The sequence below is a fragment of the Pezoporus occidentalis genome, unplaced genomic scaffold (genome assembly GCF_034315485.1).
Source record: "Pezoporus occidentalis ecotype Australia unplaced genomic scaffold, CSIRO_AGI_Poc_V1 ctg163, whole genome shotgun sequence".
Classification (NCBI taxonomy): Eukaryota; Metazoa; Chordata; class Aves; order Psittaciformes; family Psittacidae; genus Pezoporus; species Pezoporus occidentalis.
The window spans coordinates 1,219,723-1,235,462 of NW_026913457.1; the positions used below are offsets into that span (position 1 = coordinate 1,219,723).

The following is a 15,740-nucleotide window of genomic DNA, read 5'->3' on the forward strand; positions in this document are numbered from 1 at the left end:
TGGCCCGACTCTTGGGTACATGGGCATCTACATGACGTACCTTCACCACCAGGTTCTGCACCCTGGCAGCAATATCTTTCCACAGTGCAGCAGCCCAGATGGGTTTACCTCTGCGTTGCCAGTTGCTCTGCTTCCATTGCTTCAACCACCCCCACAGGGCATTTGCCACCATCCATGAGTCAGTATAAAGTACTGGCCACTTTTCTTGTTCAGCAATGTCCAGGGCCAGCTGGATGGCTTTCACCTCGGCAAACTGACTCGATTCACCCTCTCCGTCAGCAGTTTCTGCAACTTGTCGTGCAGGACTCCATACAGCTGCCTTCCATCTCCGATGCTTTCCCACAATACGGCAAGAGCCATCAGTAAACAAGGCATACTGCTTTTCACTTTCTGACAGTTTATTATATGGTGGGGCCTCTTCAGCGTGCATCACTTCCTCCTCTGGTGACATTCCAAAATCTTTGCCCTCTGGCCAGTCCATGATGACTTCTAGAATGCCTGGACGACTGGGATTTCCTATTCGAGTTCGTTGTGTAATTAGTGCAGCCCATTTACTCCATGTAGCATCGGTTGCATGATGTGTAGAGGAGACCCTGCCTTTGAGCATCCAGCCCAGCATGGGCAGCCGGGGTGCCAGAAGGAGCTGTGCTTCAGTGCCAATCACTTCCGAAGCAGCTCGAACCCCTTCATAGGCTGCCGGTATCTCTTTCTCAGTTGGGGTATAGCTGGCCTCAGATCCTTTATATCCCCGACTCCAAAAGCCGAGGGGTCGACCTCGAGTCTCCCCTGGAGCTTTCTGCCAGAGGCTCCAGGTAGGACCGTTCTCCCCAGCTGCAGTGTACAGCACATTTTTTACATCTGGTCCGGTCCGGACTGGTCCAAGGGCTACTGCATGAACTATCTCGCGTTTAATTTGCTCAAAGGCTTGTTGCTGCTCAGGGCCCCATTTAAAATCATTCTTCTTCCGGGTCACATGATAGAGAGGGCTTACAATCGAACTGTAATTTGGGATGTGCATTCTCCAGAACCCCACTGCACCCAAGAAAGCTTGCGTTTCTTTCTTATTAGTTGGTGGAGACATTGCTGTTATCTTGTTGATCACATCTGTGGGGATCTGTCTACGTCCATCTTGCCATTTTATTCCCAAAAATTGAATCTCCTGTGCAGGTCCCTTGACCTTACTCCGTTTTATGGCAAAACCGGCTTTCAGCAGGATTTGGATTATTTTCCTCCCTTTCTCAAAGACTTCTTCCGCTGTATCGCCCCACGCAATAATGTCATCAATGTATTGCAGGTGTTCTGGAGCTTGCCCCTGTTCCAGTGCATTCTGGATCAGTCCATGGCAAATGGTAGGGCTGTGTTTCCACCCCTGGGGCAGTCGGTTCCAAGTGAACTGGACACCCCTCCAAGTAAAAGCAAACTGTGGCCTGCACTCTGCTGCCAAAGGGATTGAGAAAAATGCATTGGCAATACCAATCGTGGCATACCACTTGGCTGCCTTTGACTCTAGTTCATACTGAAGTTCTAGCATGTCCGGTACGGCAGCACTCAATGGTGGTGCGACTTCATTCAGGCCACGATAGTCTACTGTTAGTCTCCATTCTCCATTAGACTTTCGCACTGGCCATATGGGGCTATTGAAGGGTGAGCGGGTCCTGCTGATCACCCCCTGACTCTCCAGTCTACGGATCAGCTGATGGATGGGAATCAGGGAGTCTCGGTTGGTGCGATATTGGCGCCGGTGCACTGTTGTGGTCGCAATTGGCACTTGTTGTTCTTCAACTTTCAGCAACCCCACAGCAGAGGGATCTTCTGAGAGACCAGGCAAGGTGGACAGCTGCTCAATTTCCTCAGTCTCCAAAGCAGCAATACCAAAAGCCCACCGGTACCCTTTTGGGTCTTTGAAGTACCCTCTCTTGAGGTAGTCTATGCCGAGAATGCATGGAGCCTCTGGACCAGTCAAAATAGGGTGCTTTTGCCATTCCCTCCCAGTCAGGCTGATTTCAGCCTCCAGCACAGTCAACTCTTGGGATCCTCCTGTTACTCCAGAAATATAGATGGGTTCCACCCCTTGACAGCTTGATGGCATCAGGGTACACTGTGCACCGGTATCTACTAGAGCCTTATACTTCTGTGGGACTGATGTGCCAGGCCATCTGATCCACACAGTCCAGTAAATCCGATTGTCCCCTACCTCCACCTGGCTGGAGGCAGGGCCCCTCTAATGGTCGTCACAGCATTGGACACTTAAGTCGTGTTGAAAGGGATTATTCTTCGTTATCACAGGAGCTGGAGTAAAATCAGCTCTTCCATTCCATCTGGGAAACTGCTCACCAGAGACTGAAGCCGTATCTCTCATTGGATGATCAGTCTTGGCCCTTGCTCCCCTCTTCAGTTCACTCACCCGTTCCTCCAAAGCTGAAGTAGGTTTTCCATCCCACTTTGTCATGTCTTCTCCGTGATCCAGCAGGTAAAACCATAGGGTACCCCGTGGCGTATACCTTCTGTATCTCCTCTCTTGAACAATAGGACGCCTTTTGTTAATAGCTGAGACGTGTGTTGGTACACGTGAGGAGCTGGATAAATCAGATAGATTGTCCTTCAATTGTTCGATGTCCTGGGACAGTTTTTTCACAGCTGAGATGATGGAAGGGGTGAGATTGTCTTCGAACTCTCGGAGTTTATGAACCATTTCATCCACTGTTAGTGGTACTATGTCATTCCTGGTTACTGTTGCCAATGAATGGGCATATGATGACGGTGCATTCCATGTAAGTTTTCGCCACATGGGTCATGTACATTCAACTTCATCTGGATCTATAGGTGTATCCCCGTTATTCGGCTTGATGTGATAGATCATCTCTACGATGGCCGATTCCCACAGAGACTGGATGCCTTTGTCTATAGTAGTCCACTTGGCCGAACGACTCGTAACATCGTCCTTGTACGGAAACCTTTCTTTCACAGCTGCCAAGAGCCGCCTCCAAAGGCTGAGGGACTTTTTCTCTCTTGCAATTGCTTTGTCAATTCCCCCTTCTCTAGCAAGTGATCCCAGCTGCTTGGCTTCTGTACCTTCTAGTTCGTGACCATCGGCCCCATTGTCCCAGCATCGGAGTAACCAGGTGATGATGTGCTCCCCTGGTTGACGGGTAAAATCTTTTCGCATATTCCGCAGCTCGGTTGAGGTCCGAGGTCGAGAAGTTACCTCTTCTTCTTCTTCTTCGTCATGTGATGATGACTCCTGATCAGATTCTGGACTGGGTGGTGAATTCATTGGTTCTTCATCTCGCTTCACCCTTTTTGCCTCCTTTTTGCTTGTTCTCTTGCGTACAGGGGCAACTGATATTGGTACGAATTGGTCCTCTGGTTTGGCTGCAGTGATTATCACTGTGGTTTGAGTAGCAACTTTACTTGTTGCTGGGGGTGGTGTAGCTACTGTGCTTGGAGCTGGGATAACCGCGCTGTCTGTTGCAGTTGAAGTTTGAGCAGCTGCTGTACTTGCCACTGGGGTAGCTGTGCTGTTCATTGCAGCCAAAGTTTGAGTAGCGACTGTCGCTTTGCCCTCAGATCCGCCAACATTCTTTTCCTTTTGAAGGTGCTGGATAGTGTTGAACAAGGCCCTGTAAGCGTACGCCAAGCCCCAGCACGTTGCCGTGATTTGTCCATCTCTGGTATGGCCGGAATGACCACACACCTCATTTAAGTGTTTTACTAATTCTTCTGGATTTTGCAGTTGTTCGGTAGTGAAATTCCAAAGTACTGGAGGGGCCCACTGACCTAGATACTTGCCCATACTATCCCACACACCCTGCCACTCATGGCTGTCCAGCCTCAGGGAAAATCTCTCGGTCCTCCTACATCGTCGTTTGACCCCAGACAAGACCCAAACCTGAATCTGCTTAACTCTTGAAATCAGTAGTGGGTAAAACACACTCTGTATGCGTGTTAGCATGGTGATTCCCATCACCATCAGCAAACAAGTCTCAACAGCATTAAAAGGCCATTCAAAAAATTCAAAACTCTCAAATGTAAATGGTCTGGGGGGACGACTGGGAGGGTAAAAGGATGTCTCCTTCCCAGGTTGAGCACCTGAGAAGGAGAAAAAAGATGTGTAGTTGCCAAGCACCTCCATCATGTACCTCCCAAAGTATAAAGGTGGTGACCACACTGGGAACGTAAGCCAGATCAGTTTCATGATCAATGATTCTATTGTATTACAAGTCATTACCATAAAGTACAATGGGATAAAAACCTTAGCCCAAGCCCCACACTTGAAAAACACTAATACAGCAAGTACCGGATGGACGTAAGATATCATATACTGAAACTGTGAGATCAAGAGGAACAACCTTGAGAGCCAATAAATCAGCATTGTGACGAGTGACTATCAATCCAGTCAGATCTGTTCTTATCTCAACCCCTCGTGCCCCACGTTGGGCGCCAAAAGAACTGTCGTGGTTTAAACCCAGTCAGCTAGCTTGTTCACTCACTCCCAGTGAGTGGTGCCGAGCTGATAACAATCGAGGTCCGTGTCCGTCTCCCGCCCCGCACCGGGGCTCTCCCCTTCCCCGCTCCCGGAGGAACGGGGAGGAGGATCGAGAGAGTGCAACTCCTACGGGTTGAGACAAAAACAGTCCAGCAACAAATCACCACCGCTACTATCAGCTAAAACAATGATAAGGGAAAATAACAAGGGAAGAGAATACGATACCACCGGCCAAGAAAACGAGTTCCACCCGGAAGCCCCTGTCCTTCCGGGTAACTCCCAGTTACCCCTCACCCCGGGCATGACGTGCTGTGGTATGGAATACCTCCCCGGCTAGCCCGGGTCAGGCGCCCCGTCTCTGCTTCCTCACAGCCTCCCCTCCTCCCTGGCAGAGCATGAGCCTCACAAAGTCCTTGACCAAACCAAAATATCCTTGTTATCAGCTCTGTTCCCGAGCTGAAAGTCAAAACACTGCACTGCACCAGTTAACACAAAGGAAAAACATGACTGCTACTGCGGAACGCAGGACAGATGGTCTGAGATCAGTGCAATATATGATATGTCAGTCATGGGGACAGTTGCATCCCTGTTGCAGTGTGTGGAATCTGTCTGCGGCAGGCCAAAATTCCATTCAGCAATAGAATCATAGACTCATAGAATAGTTAGGGTTGGAAATGACCTTAAGGTCATCTAGTTCCAGTCCTTCTGCCATGAGCAGGGACACCTCCCACTAAACCATGTCACCCAAGGCTTTGTCCAGCCTGGCCTTGAACACTGCCAGGGATGGAGCATTCACAACCTCCGTGGGCAACCCATTCCAGTGCCTCACCACCCTCACAGAAAAGAACTTCTTCCTTTCATCCAGTCTAAACTTCACCTGTTTGAGTTTTGACCTGTTACCCCTTGTCCTATCACTAAAATCTCAAATGAAGAGTCCCTCACCAGCATCCTTATAGGCCCCCTTCATATGCTGGAAGGCTGCTATGAGGTCTCCACGCAGACCAGGCTTTTCTGCAGGCTGAACAGCCCCGACTTTCTCAGCCTGTCTTCATACAGGAGGTGCTCCAGTCCCTCATCATCCTCGTGGCCTCCTCTGGAATTGTTCCAACAGTTCCATGTCCTTTCTATGTTGAGGACACCAGAACTGCACACAATGCTCCAGGTGAGGTCTCACAAGAGCAGAGCAGAGGAGCAGGATCACCTCCTTTGACCTGCTGGTCACGCTCCTTGTGATGCAGCCCAGGATACGGTTGCTTTCTGGGCTGTGAGCGCACACTGAAGCCGGCTCATGTTCATTTTCTCATCCACCAACACCCCCAAGTCCTTCTCCACAGGGCTGCTCTGAATCTCTTCTCTGCCCAACCTGTAGCTGTGCCTGGGATTGCTCCCACCCAGGCGTAGGACCTTGCACTTGGCATGGTTAAACTTCATGAGGTTGGCATCAGCCCACCTCACAAGCGTGTCGAGGTCCCTCTGGATGGCATTCCTTCCCTCCAGGGTATCAACCAAACCACACAGCTTGGTGTCATCGGCAAACTTGCTGAGGGCGCACTCAATCCCACTGTCCATGTCAGCGATGAAGATGTTGAACAAGACCGGTCCCAACCCCAATCCCTGAGGGGCACCACTCGTTACTGGTCTCCAGCTGGACATTGAGCCATTGACCACAACTCTTTGTGTGCGGCCATCCAGCCAGTTCTTTATCCACCGAGTGGTCCATCCATCAAATTGTTGTCTCTCCAATTTAGAGACAAGGATGTTGTGTGGGACAGTGTCGAATGCTGTGCACAAGTCCAGGTAGATGACATCAACTGCTCTACCCCTGTCTATCAGTTCCATAGCCCCACCATAGAAGGCTATCATCACATCATTAATATACTTTCAAAATTGCTCAGCCTATTTTTTTTCCCTCTTGTGAAACTGATAGGCCATAGATACTCTTCTGATCGGTATTTTTCAAATACATGCCTATCTTCTATTCAGATCTAGATTGTTAGCAGCACTGTTCAGTCTAATATGTTCAGAATAGAAAAGAAATTGGATCTGTCTCACTTCTGAAAACTTGGGTTTAACTGCTGTGTAATGGGTATTGTGTAATTTTTTACGGTTGCAATCAAAATACAAACACCAACTTGCATCTTGCATGCTGAGCAAGTCAGGATGCTGTTGCTGTCCAGTGCCAGAGCCAGCCTGCGGCAAGGCTGTGGAACAGCAAAGCCCCATCTAGGTTTTTGGTAGAAGGCAACAAAAGCATTTTGTTGGTGCCTGTTAGGAAAGCATTGGTGTGCTACAAATGACAGAGCTTCATGTCTCAAGTGCTGTTGAAGGAGAAAGCCTTTGATCCATCAGCAGAGCATGATGTTGCCATCCTGACACTCATGCTGCTGACAATGCAGTATCTTCATTTAAGCAATATATTGACTGGATGTCAGAGTCCCCAGATACCAGGTTTCAGCTGCTGTGACTTGAGGAAAAGAGGTAATACCTGGTTTGGTTTATCTGAAGCATCGTCTATTCCCATCATCTTTTAACCACTTCAGTGCATCTTTGGTCCATGTGGTATAAATCAGAATAGTTTTGCCGTAAAGTTCAAGTCTTCTTGTCTTATTATGCTTGAACTGCATTATTAGGAGCTTTCTGACATGAATGAGCCATGTAATATGACTGAAGGTAAGCTACATGTATTGAGATAAATGTGTGGTATTAAGATTGCAGTGTGCATCTGCAGTATTGATATATCTGCTGTAATGTGACTGAAAATTTAAGCCATGTTAAAATTATAACCCAGTAGGGCTAGGTGTAGGGAGTTGGGAATGAATTGGAGGGATGAAAATAATTCTAATGGTGGTGTAGGTCTTCAAGCAGGCACAGATCCGGATGATAAAAGATAATAATTTACTTAAGTATTTCTACCCTAATTCTGAACACTTCTGTGTTTTATAGGTCCCTGGATATCAGTTAGGTAAAAAGCAAAATAACACATTGACAGATGGGGCTTTGAGCAGCCTGGTCTAGTGGAAATTGACCTTGCCTGTGGGTGGCGGGTGGTGGAACTGTGAGCTTTAAGGTCCCTTCCAACCCAAACCATTATATGATTGCGGTAATAACAAGGGAGATACTGAGAAGCAGTGCTGTCCAGTGTTTCTAGGTTCTTGAGAACAAATAGCTTGTGCCCAATACTATTGGATTGGGTAACGTGCCTGGTTTAAATTGTTGATGTTTCATGAACTTTGGGAAATTACTAAACCATCAGAAAAGATAACTGTTGATGTATAGTAAATTGGCAAGCTTGGCACCGGAGCAAGAAGGAATCATTGGGACTGATCCTGGGCTTGCTGCCAGTAAATATGTGAAAGGATGACAGTAGAACTCGCATGTCTCAACATTATGACTTTAATGAGAACTGTTGGAGTCAAACACACGTTGAAGTCTGAGCTATTTGGAGAAAGTATGTATTACAAAACAGACTTCAGGCCTTTTGGCATAATTTTGGATGTAACTTGTTGAAAACAAGGAGTGCAAACAAAGTAGTTCAACAACTATCCAGGTGATTTCAAAAGATAACTGAAATGGGGGAGGAAGTTTTTGATGTGCTGTGAGGATTTTTCTAGCCTTCTGGTAGGCTGTCTCAGTGGCAGGCAGAGAACAAAGCTGCTGACAGTATGAAGAGGACACAACTTGGAGGTTTGGGTTCTGGGTTATGCCAAATGCTCAGTTTTTAAAGAACAGTCAGGGTTTTTTAGTGAAGCTATTTTCGTGCATTTTAACATAAGTCATTGCCAACATTGTACAGAAATCAAATCACATTTGAAGATAGTAGCCTTAATTCAAAGAAGTCAGAAGAGTGGAAGAGTTGTGCTAGAATCAGCTGCAGAAGCTTCAAGTAGAAGGCCTAAGGACTAGTCTCTGGAGTTGTGATAAGTACAAGTAGCAGCAAAGAGCCAGTACTCTGTCTAGTTGTGGTGTCAAGTTGGGGGTGGGTTCTCAGAAGAGCACCAGGGTAATTTGGAGTTCTAGAAGTCTTGTGTAGTCTATCTGACAGAATACAGCAAAGTCTATTTGTTAGTATTTTAAGTCTCTACTGTATTTGAATCCCTGCTATATGGAGATTGACTCTTCTGGATTCCTGAAGTTGGAGGAAGTGTGTTGTAACATGGATTACTTACTGAAGTTGTGTGTCAGAAGTGACCACCATTCGATTACAGATACTTGGGAAGTTAGACCTTAAAGTTGATGGATTCTGTTGTCTGAAAGATATTTCTAGCCCTTAGGACGTGTGGATAGGTATTTTTAGAGCACCACACAACGCCACTTTCTCTTAGGTATTTTTGGGGATAGTATTGTCTGCCCAGGAAGCCACTGTCTGTACCAGGAAGCCACTGGTACATTTAATGTGGAAGGCTGTTTTCACAGGATTAATAAATATTTCTCTTCTAATGGAAAGGTAAGTGCATTTGAGTAGCTGGACCTCTGGTTTGGTGGTTTTGGTGGTAATGGTTTTGTTTACTTCACTGGGCGAACATACTTTATCTGTTTTCTGTCTCTTGCCCTAGACGTGCAATGGAACTCAGTTTTGCTCTTGTTAATGGGAACAATGTCCGTGGAATGATGAAGGAGTTGCTGTATTTCCTAGATTCCTGTGAACCAGAGTTCAAGGCAGATTGTGCATCTGGAATATTTCTTGCAGCTGAAAAGTATGAGATAAATTTGCTTGCTATTATTTTTTTGTACATTCTCAGTATTCTGAGTTTTTTGTGTTGCTCCTTCCCTTCCTTATCCCCCAGGAGAGAATATGCTGATCACATCTCTGTTTGCTGATCTGTGTGTGGTGGTGTAGTCTGTCAGTTTTAACTCACTCTGAGGAACAGGACCCACTAGTGTGTGGTGCACATGGATAGCTCAGATATCCCTAAACCAGTCTATACTGACTGCTGCTACACATTGGAATACACGTTGTGCTGTCATCCAGGCCTTGCCCCTATTCACACACACAGCTTCTCTGGTTAGTTGTACAACTGAGATGAGTTGAGCCATTACTGTTGAGCCATTGTAACCAGCAGCCTGAAGTACTACATGTGCAAGGTACAGCTGTGCTATATTGTACAGCCTTGTATATTCATGCATCTTTCTGATGTTGGCATTAACACAAAAAAGTCAAAGAATATGAAATGTGTTTTGTTTTGTGAGGGCTTGGTGGTTTTGTGTGTGTGTGTGTGTGTGTGTGTGTTTTGGATGTTTCCCCCCTCAGGAAAGAGTGGGCCAGGAAATAACTGAATGGGGGAGGTTCTGATGATGATGGGTTTCTTGCTGCTGTTGAAAGCTAGCAGTTACTGCTCTAACTTGCTTTCTTAATCTTGTCAGATATGCTCCTTCCAAACGCTGGCACATAGACACAATTATGAGAGTCTTAACAACGGTAAGTGAAGCTGCCTCTCCTGCGTGTGACTACGTACCAAATTTTATTTCTGTAGGAAGTTACTCACCATCAAGTTGGAGATGGCTATAAAGGCTGGCAGATAACAGATGCTGCCACACAGAGGAAGTATGCTTAGATGGTAGTGACTCAGGGCAGCAAGTCAGAAACATGTAAACTTGGTAAATATGACTGTTTTTATAGAAGAAATGCATGATTTCAAAACGACACAAGAGTACAGGGTGTAACAGTTTTCCTACTAAAGTACCTTCTAAATCAGGATAGCTCTTGTGCTGTCTGTGGTTCCAATATACGGTATTTTCAGGGGAAAGTCAACACAGCCTTAAGTAACTTGCAGAGAGAAAGGGGTGAAGCAATATCTCGGAATTATTCCTATCCTCTAACCAAAGAGTGAGATGCAGGCAAGATTCAAGATCCTATGCTTGTTTGGCAGAGTCTTGCTTTGAGCAAGTGGTTGAATAAGCTGCATTCTGCCCCCAGAGTGTCTTAGACTTAAAGCCTTCCATGTAACAGGGGAGTTTTCTGTGTTGCTTTTTGTTTCTTCTGTAGCACAGGATTTTTATGTGGCCACTCTGCCTCCTGACAATTTCAGGATATCTGTAGTATGGATTTCTCTGGTTATAGTTGAGTTCATTGGGAAAATGTATTGTTCTGTACATCTGTCCATCTGAGCTGAGCCTACTCTAGTGCTTGGGGCTGAGTGGGTTGATTTTTATTTCCATGCGTCAAGTGACTTTGTGAAGGTTATCAGGAGATGCTGGGGGTTACTGAGAAGTTGGATAGTGAAACCTAACAGCAGCTGTTCTTGCAGGCAGGAAGTTATGTTCGTGATGATGCTGTTCCCAATCTGATTCAGCTAATAACTAATAGTGTGGAGATGCATGCCTACACTGTGCAGAGACTCTACAAAGCCATCCTTGGTGATTACTCCCAGGTAATACCCAAACTTGAACAGCTTCAGCTTCCTTGTTGTACTGCAATAAGCATGTTTACTAAGCATTGCAAGGTAAGTCAACATCACACTGTGTAGCTCCAAAGGGGACACTGCAGGGCAGGCATGTCTTTAAGTTCATGTATATTCTTTTTGTTTGATCTAATTCTCTTCTGAAATTCTTGATCACATCATATATTCCTGATTTTTGTGCTGAGAACATCCTTGGCTGGAAGGTGGGCTAAGCTTGCTCTGGGAAATGGGGATGGCTTAATTTGTCATACAGGTATCTATTTATCTCAGGTATCTGTTTTTCCTTCTTCAAACAGCAACCGCTGGTGCAAGTGGCCTCTTGGTGCATAGGAGAGTATGGAGATCTTCTGGTGTCTGGTCAGTGTGAAGAGGAGGAACCAATACAGGTATGGCTTGTACCTGGCTGAGGCTGGAGCTGCTTGCTGCTGGCTATGCGAGGGAAATGATTGCAGCAGTTACTTAGCACGGGTGTCCATGATGACGATGGACCGTGGGAGAAATCTCCTTCCCATGCCACAGGAGTGGGCTGCCTAAACACTCACAGCATGGAGTGCAGCTACAACTGGCAGAGCAGTGTGATCTCAGTGCTAGCCTAGCTTGCAGGGAAGCTGTAGGGTCTTAGCTGAGTATTTTGGTGATAAACCTGCTGTTCAGTGCATGTAACAGGAGCTGTATTTTAAAACTTATCTCCAAAGATCTCCACATAGATGCATGTGTTTTGTACACTCTGAACACAATGCTGCAGGCTCACCAAGTTGCAGAGGAGGTACAACATGGCTGTTAAGCAAGAGACAGGTTTTTACAGTGTGCCTTGCAAGGCTTGCTGCAAGGCTTCTCTCTCCCTTAGCCTAACCTTTCTGTACCTTTTCAGGTAACAGAGGATGAAGTTCTTGATATTTTAGAAAGTGTCCTGATATCTAATATGTCTGCATCTGTTACACGAGGCTATGCTCTCACTGCCATCATGAAGCTTTCCACAAGGTTCAGCTGCACTGTCAAGTGAGTTCTCATTGATGTACTGCACAGGGCTGTGTTGCAGATATGCTGGCATCAGTTGTCTTCAGTGGAAGTATTCCTTAAACATGCTTTGCTTCCATGATTTACAAGAATCATCTTATTATTTGTTGGGTTTTACAGGCCTCTTTGCTTGCAGGGTGGAAGACTTTCACTGATATATCCTGTTTTCTCTCTGGATGTCCTCTACTGTGTAGGGACTTTATAATCCCTGTTGCTGTTGCTTGAAACCTCTTTGTGGGGAAGAAAAGTCCTTACTTTCAGTGGACTGTCCTTTCCAGTTCCTTTTTTGGGTGATGGAGAGGAAAATGGCCTTATTTCCTACTGATGGTTTGTTGGTGTGGGTAGTTGAGCTTTCTGATGCTATACCTTGTGATGTTATATTAATCACCTGCTAATGCTGTTGTGAAGGGACAGTTCAAAAATGGGTGTTGCGTAGATACCCCAGGAAAACAGCAGACACCACTGTTTTAAAGTACTTAGGCAGTACACCTGTTAAGCAGAGGATGTCTTGTGAATGACACATGTTAATCCCTTGCTTATTTCTGCTAACTCGATGGTGTGGTGTGTTCTTTTGTTTCCCCCTTGCCCCACACAGTCGCATTAAGAAGGTAGTTTCCATTTACGGCAGCAGCATCGATGTGGAGCTACAGCAGAGGGCAGTGGAATATAATGCACTTTTCAAGAAATATGATCACATGAGGTAAGTGCTGATGAGTTTGAAAATCATTATAATCTACTTTGATCTCCTGTGTACCACACTTTGTGGTTTGAGAGCTTTGGTGATTTTAGTAGTTTTATAGAGGAACTAGAATCCCTCTATCGATGGATTAGTGAACAGAGTTAGTGAATGTTTTAAGAACTTAACATATCTTGGGAGATTATGATTTATGACTTTTGGCAGAGACCTTCTCTACTGAAACATTGCTTTGAGCTTGAACTTGACTAATTTTTACTTCCAAATGTTGAATCTTAAATTTGCTAGCTGAATAAGTGTCTGCAAGTAGCTTTTACCGTGCTAGCATTACCACAGTCGTTAGGTTTTAAAATGTCTTGAACATGCAGAGATCCATTGACCTGTCCTCATAAACTACGCTCTGAACTTCAGGTAATTCTTCCAATTGTTAATTTATTTCAGTTTTTCAGAAATCTTTTCAAATCTTAAATTTACAGTGTCTTCTTGTAATATCTGTTTAAAATCTCTGATTCTGCATGCAGAGGCATACTATTTCACCACACCACTCAGCATCTCTCTTTTAAAATTTGTGAGCAATTTAATCTCCTTACACCTTATCATTGATAGGTGCCCCATTCATCACTGCTTTTCTCAAGTGATTCTTTCTTTATGAGAAAGTTAAAACCCTGTTTTATTTCAATAATTAAAGCCATAATTCTTGGCAGAATAGTCATTAATCTGCTATGTGCAGTACTTAATTGTCAGTATGTATGAGCACCACAGATTCTTCTGTTCAGTAAGGATCATAAGATTGGAGGAGATCTTTTGGGGAATTAACTACATCCAACCTAAAAAACTTTCCATAAGATTCCATTGGATAGAGGAGCATTCATTTTAGAGCCTAGATGAAAGGACAGAAAATGGGATGCCACTTGACTAAATACTGCCTGTATTTGTCGGTGGCTCCAAGTCTTGTTTCAAAGACTCTTCACAGTGCCTTTATTCCATAGGTACTATCCTAGTCACTGTGTGTAGAACACAGAATTCTTGTAAATTCCACTTTTTTCTCCTCCCATGGAATCCATGCAGCAACTCAAAATTGTTCTTGGAAATGTGATGTTTATGAGCATGGGCATGTGAGCTTATGCTTAGGGCTTCATATAAAGCCATATGAATGAGCTGAGAAAAATCTAGCATGAACGCTTTTGATCTGAGTTGGCTATTGCAGACAGCAGTATCTAGTGATCAGCTGGCTTTTGATCACATGCAGTGTATCCTATTCATAGTTTTGGGATATGGTGCATCTCAGAAAACTGTGTAACTTGATTTAATTTACAAGTGAGCACCTGTGTTTTCTGCCAGTATATTCTGGTGTTCATTACAGTGTAAAGGTCAATGTTTAATAGTTTCTGCTTATTAGGATTTTGTCCATGGTCAAAAATGTGGCCCACTGTTGGGTTTATTGGCACTGGAATTCTTCTTTTCAGCCCACAAGACTGTGGCTTACCCCTGTTACATGCAGCGCTTTGCAGCTTGATCTGCAAGAGTAATGGCCTTTCTTGTATTATATAGACTAGTTCTGTCAATACAGGTTTCCTTAGTTTTTGGTTTGATGTCAGGATTCTGGATCCCATGCCTCCTCTTCAGTGTCTGCATCGTTTCAGGAAGGTACTCTCTAGAGCTGAACTTAATCTTGTTGGGAACTTAATTTGGCTAAATGAGAGCATGATGATTTCCTTGTCCAACTTTGTCACCTGTTCTAAGTGGTTAACCCTTCGACAAAGAGAAGTCAAATAAGCTGACTCTGACTCAGCTGCATATGGAACAGAGCAGTTGTATCCCATGCCTGCAATTAGTCCACTGTTACTCAGTTACTTAATCTTTCTCTTGGGTTTGTTATCCTAACACGACAGTGGAAAGTGTGTCAAGTACAAGCGGAAGACAGGAGGCAGGATGGTTGGTTTCTTTTTCAGCTGTCATCTAATGTATTTGCACTGGCACAGATTGCTTCTGACCACCTCAAGCTGTCACAGAGTTCTACAGCTCCCCTGCTAGAAGGCAGGTAGCCCTGTGGTTATAATCTCCTGAATGACTTAGTATTTGGATTGGGATCCAGAAAGATGGCACAGTGTAACTATGTCAGCTTCTTTCAGGCCAGCCCTGCTTGAGAGAATGCCAGTAATGGAGAAAGTCACCACAAATGGCCCTACTGAGATTGTACAGACCAACGGAGAGACTGAGCCAGCAGTACTGGAAACCAAACCTCCACCCTCTGGATTGCAGCCTGCTAGCCAGGTAATGGAAACTCATCTTGGATAAGTTTCCACTGCCTGTCAGACCACACTATACTAGCCACTGCCAACAGTAAGCTGAGACAGTCTCCTTCCCCCTCTCTGCCACTTTGCTGTGCTGGCCTGGTGATGGCTGCATCATCTCAGCTCTGATGGCTCTAGTGTCAAGGACAGGTGTGTGAAGGAGATTGCTGTGGGGAGGGCAAGAGCAGGGTGAGGTAAAGACATAGATCTCCCAACCTGTCTTGGTGTGTACAGACTTAGTCCTTCACTATCTCCATGGTTCCAAGAGCATGGGAGCTAGATCTCTTATGGGGCATGGGACTATAGACAAACTAGAACCTCTCTGACTGGCCAGCAGCTCTGTTGGTCTTCAATCTGAGCGCAAGTAGAATCCATTACATTTGCAAGGGAAAGCAGCAGGAAGTTGAATATGTAACAATTACGTCCACTCTTTCATTAGGCAAATGATTTATTGGACTTGTTGGGGGGAAGCGATATAACACCTGTAATCCCCACTGCACCTACAAGCAAGCCAGCTTCTGCTGGTGGGGAGCTCCTTGACCTCCTGGGAGACCTCAACCTGACAGGTGAGCAGCCTGTAGCTCTTAAAAGTCTCTCTTCTCAATCCTGGGGTGGGATGAGCTGGCTTGTTCTTCACTTTCTAGCAAGTGCTAGACTTCGCACTTACTTTTACCAAGGTCCATAGTAGTATACAGGTGGGAGTCAGGGAATGAAGTCACAACATGATTAGCTGGTGAGACTTGAGCATTTTCATGCTCTAGCTTCGGAATGCTGTGAGCCTTTCCAGGAAGGATTTGGGAGATGTGAGGAGTGAATTCCATCTGAATGCCTTTTAGCTCAAGAGGAACTAA

At 45.3% G+C, this 15,740-nt stretch overlaps 1 protein-coding gene and 1 non-coding gene across 3 annotated transcripts in view; both read left to right on the forward strand.

Annotated features, from left to right (window-relative positions):
* Nucleotides 1-15,740, forward strand: part of AP1G1 (adaptor related protein complex 1 subunit gamma 1) — a 54,519-nt gene that overhangs the window by 33,371 nt on the left and 5,408 nt on the right. For both annotated transcript variants that reach the window (XM_062613071.1, XM_062613072.1), the window contains exons 12-19: nucleotides 9,040-9,180; nucleotides 9,848-9,902; nucleotides 10,732-10,854; nucleotides 11,181-11,270; nucleotides 11,756-11,883; nucleotides 12,497-12,601; nucleotides 14,728-14,869; nucleotides 15,329-15,455. In XM_062613071.1, the coding sequence (XP_062469055.1) occupies nucleotides 9,040-9,180; nucleotides 9,848-9,902; nucleotides 10,732-10,854; nucleotides 11,181-11,270; nucleotides 11,756-11,883; nucleotides 12,497-12,601; nucleotides 14,728-14,869; nucleotides 15,329-15,455 (911 nt within the window). The remainder of the gene's footprint in view (nucleotides 1-9,039; nucleotides 9,181-9,847; nucleotides 9,903-10,731; nucleotides 10,855-11,180; nucleotides 11,271-11,755; nucleotides 11,884-12,496; nucleotides 12,602-14,727; nucleotides 14,870-15,328; nucleotides 15,456-15,740) is intronic.
* LOC134160763 (small nucleolar RNA SNORD71) lies at nucleotides 6,801-6,883 on the forward strand. The gene has a single exon (XR_009963673.1). It is a non-coding gene; the product is annotated as a small nucleolar RNA SNORD71 (small nucleolar RNA).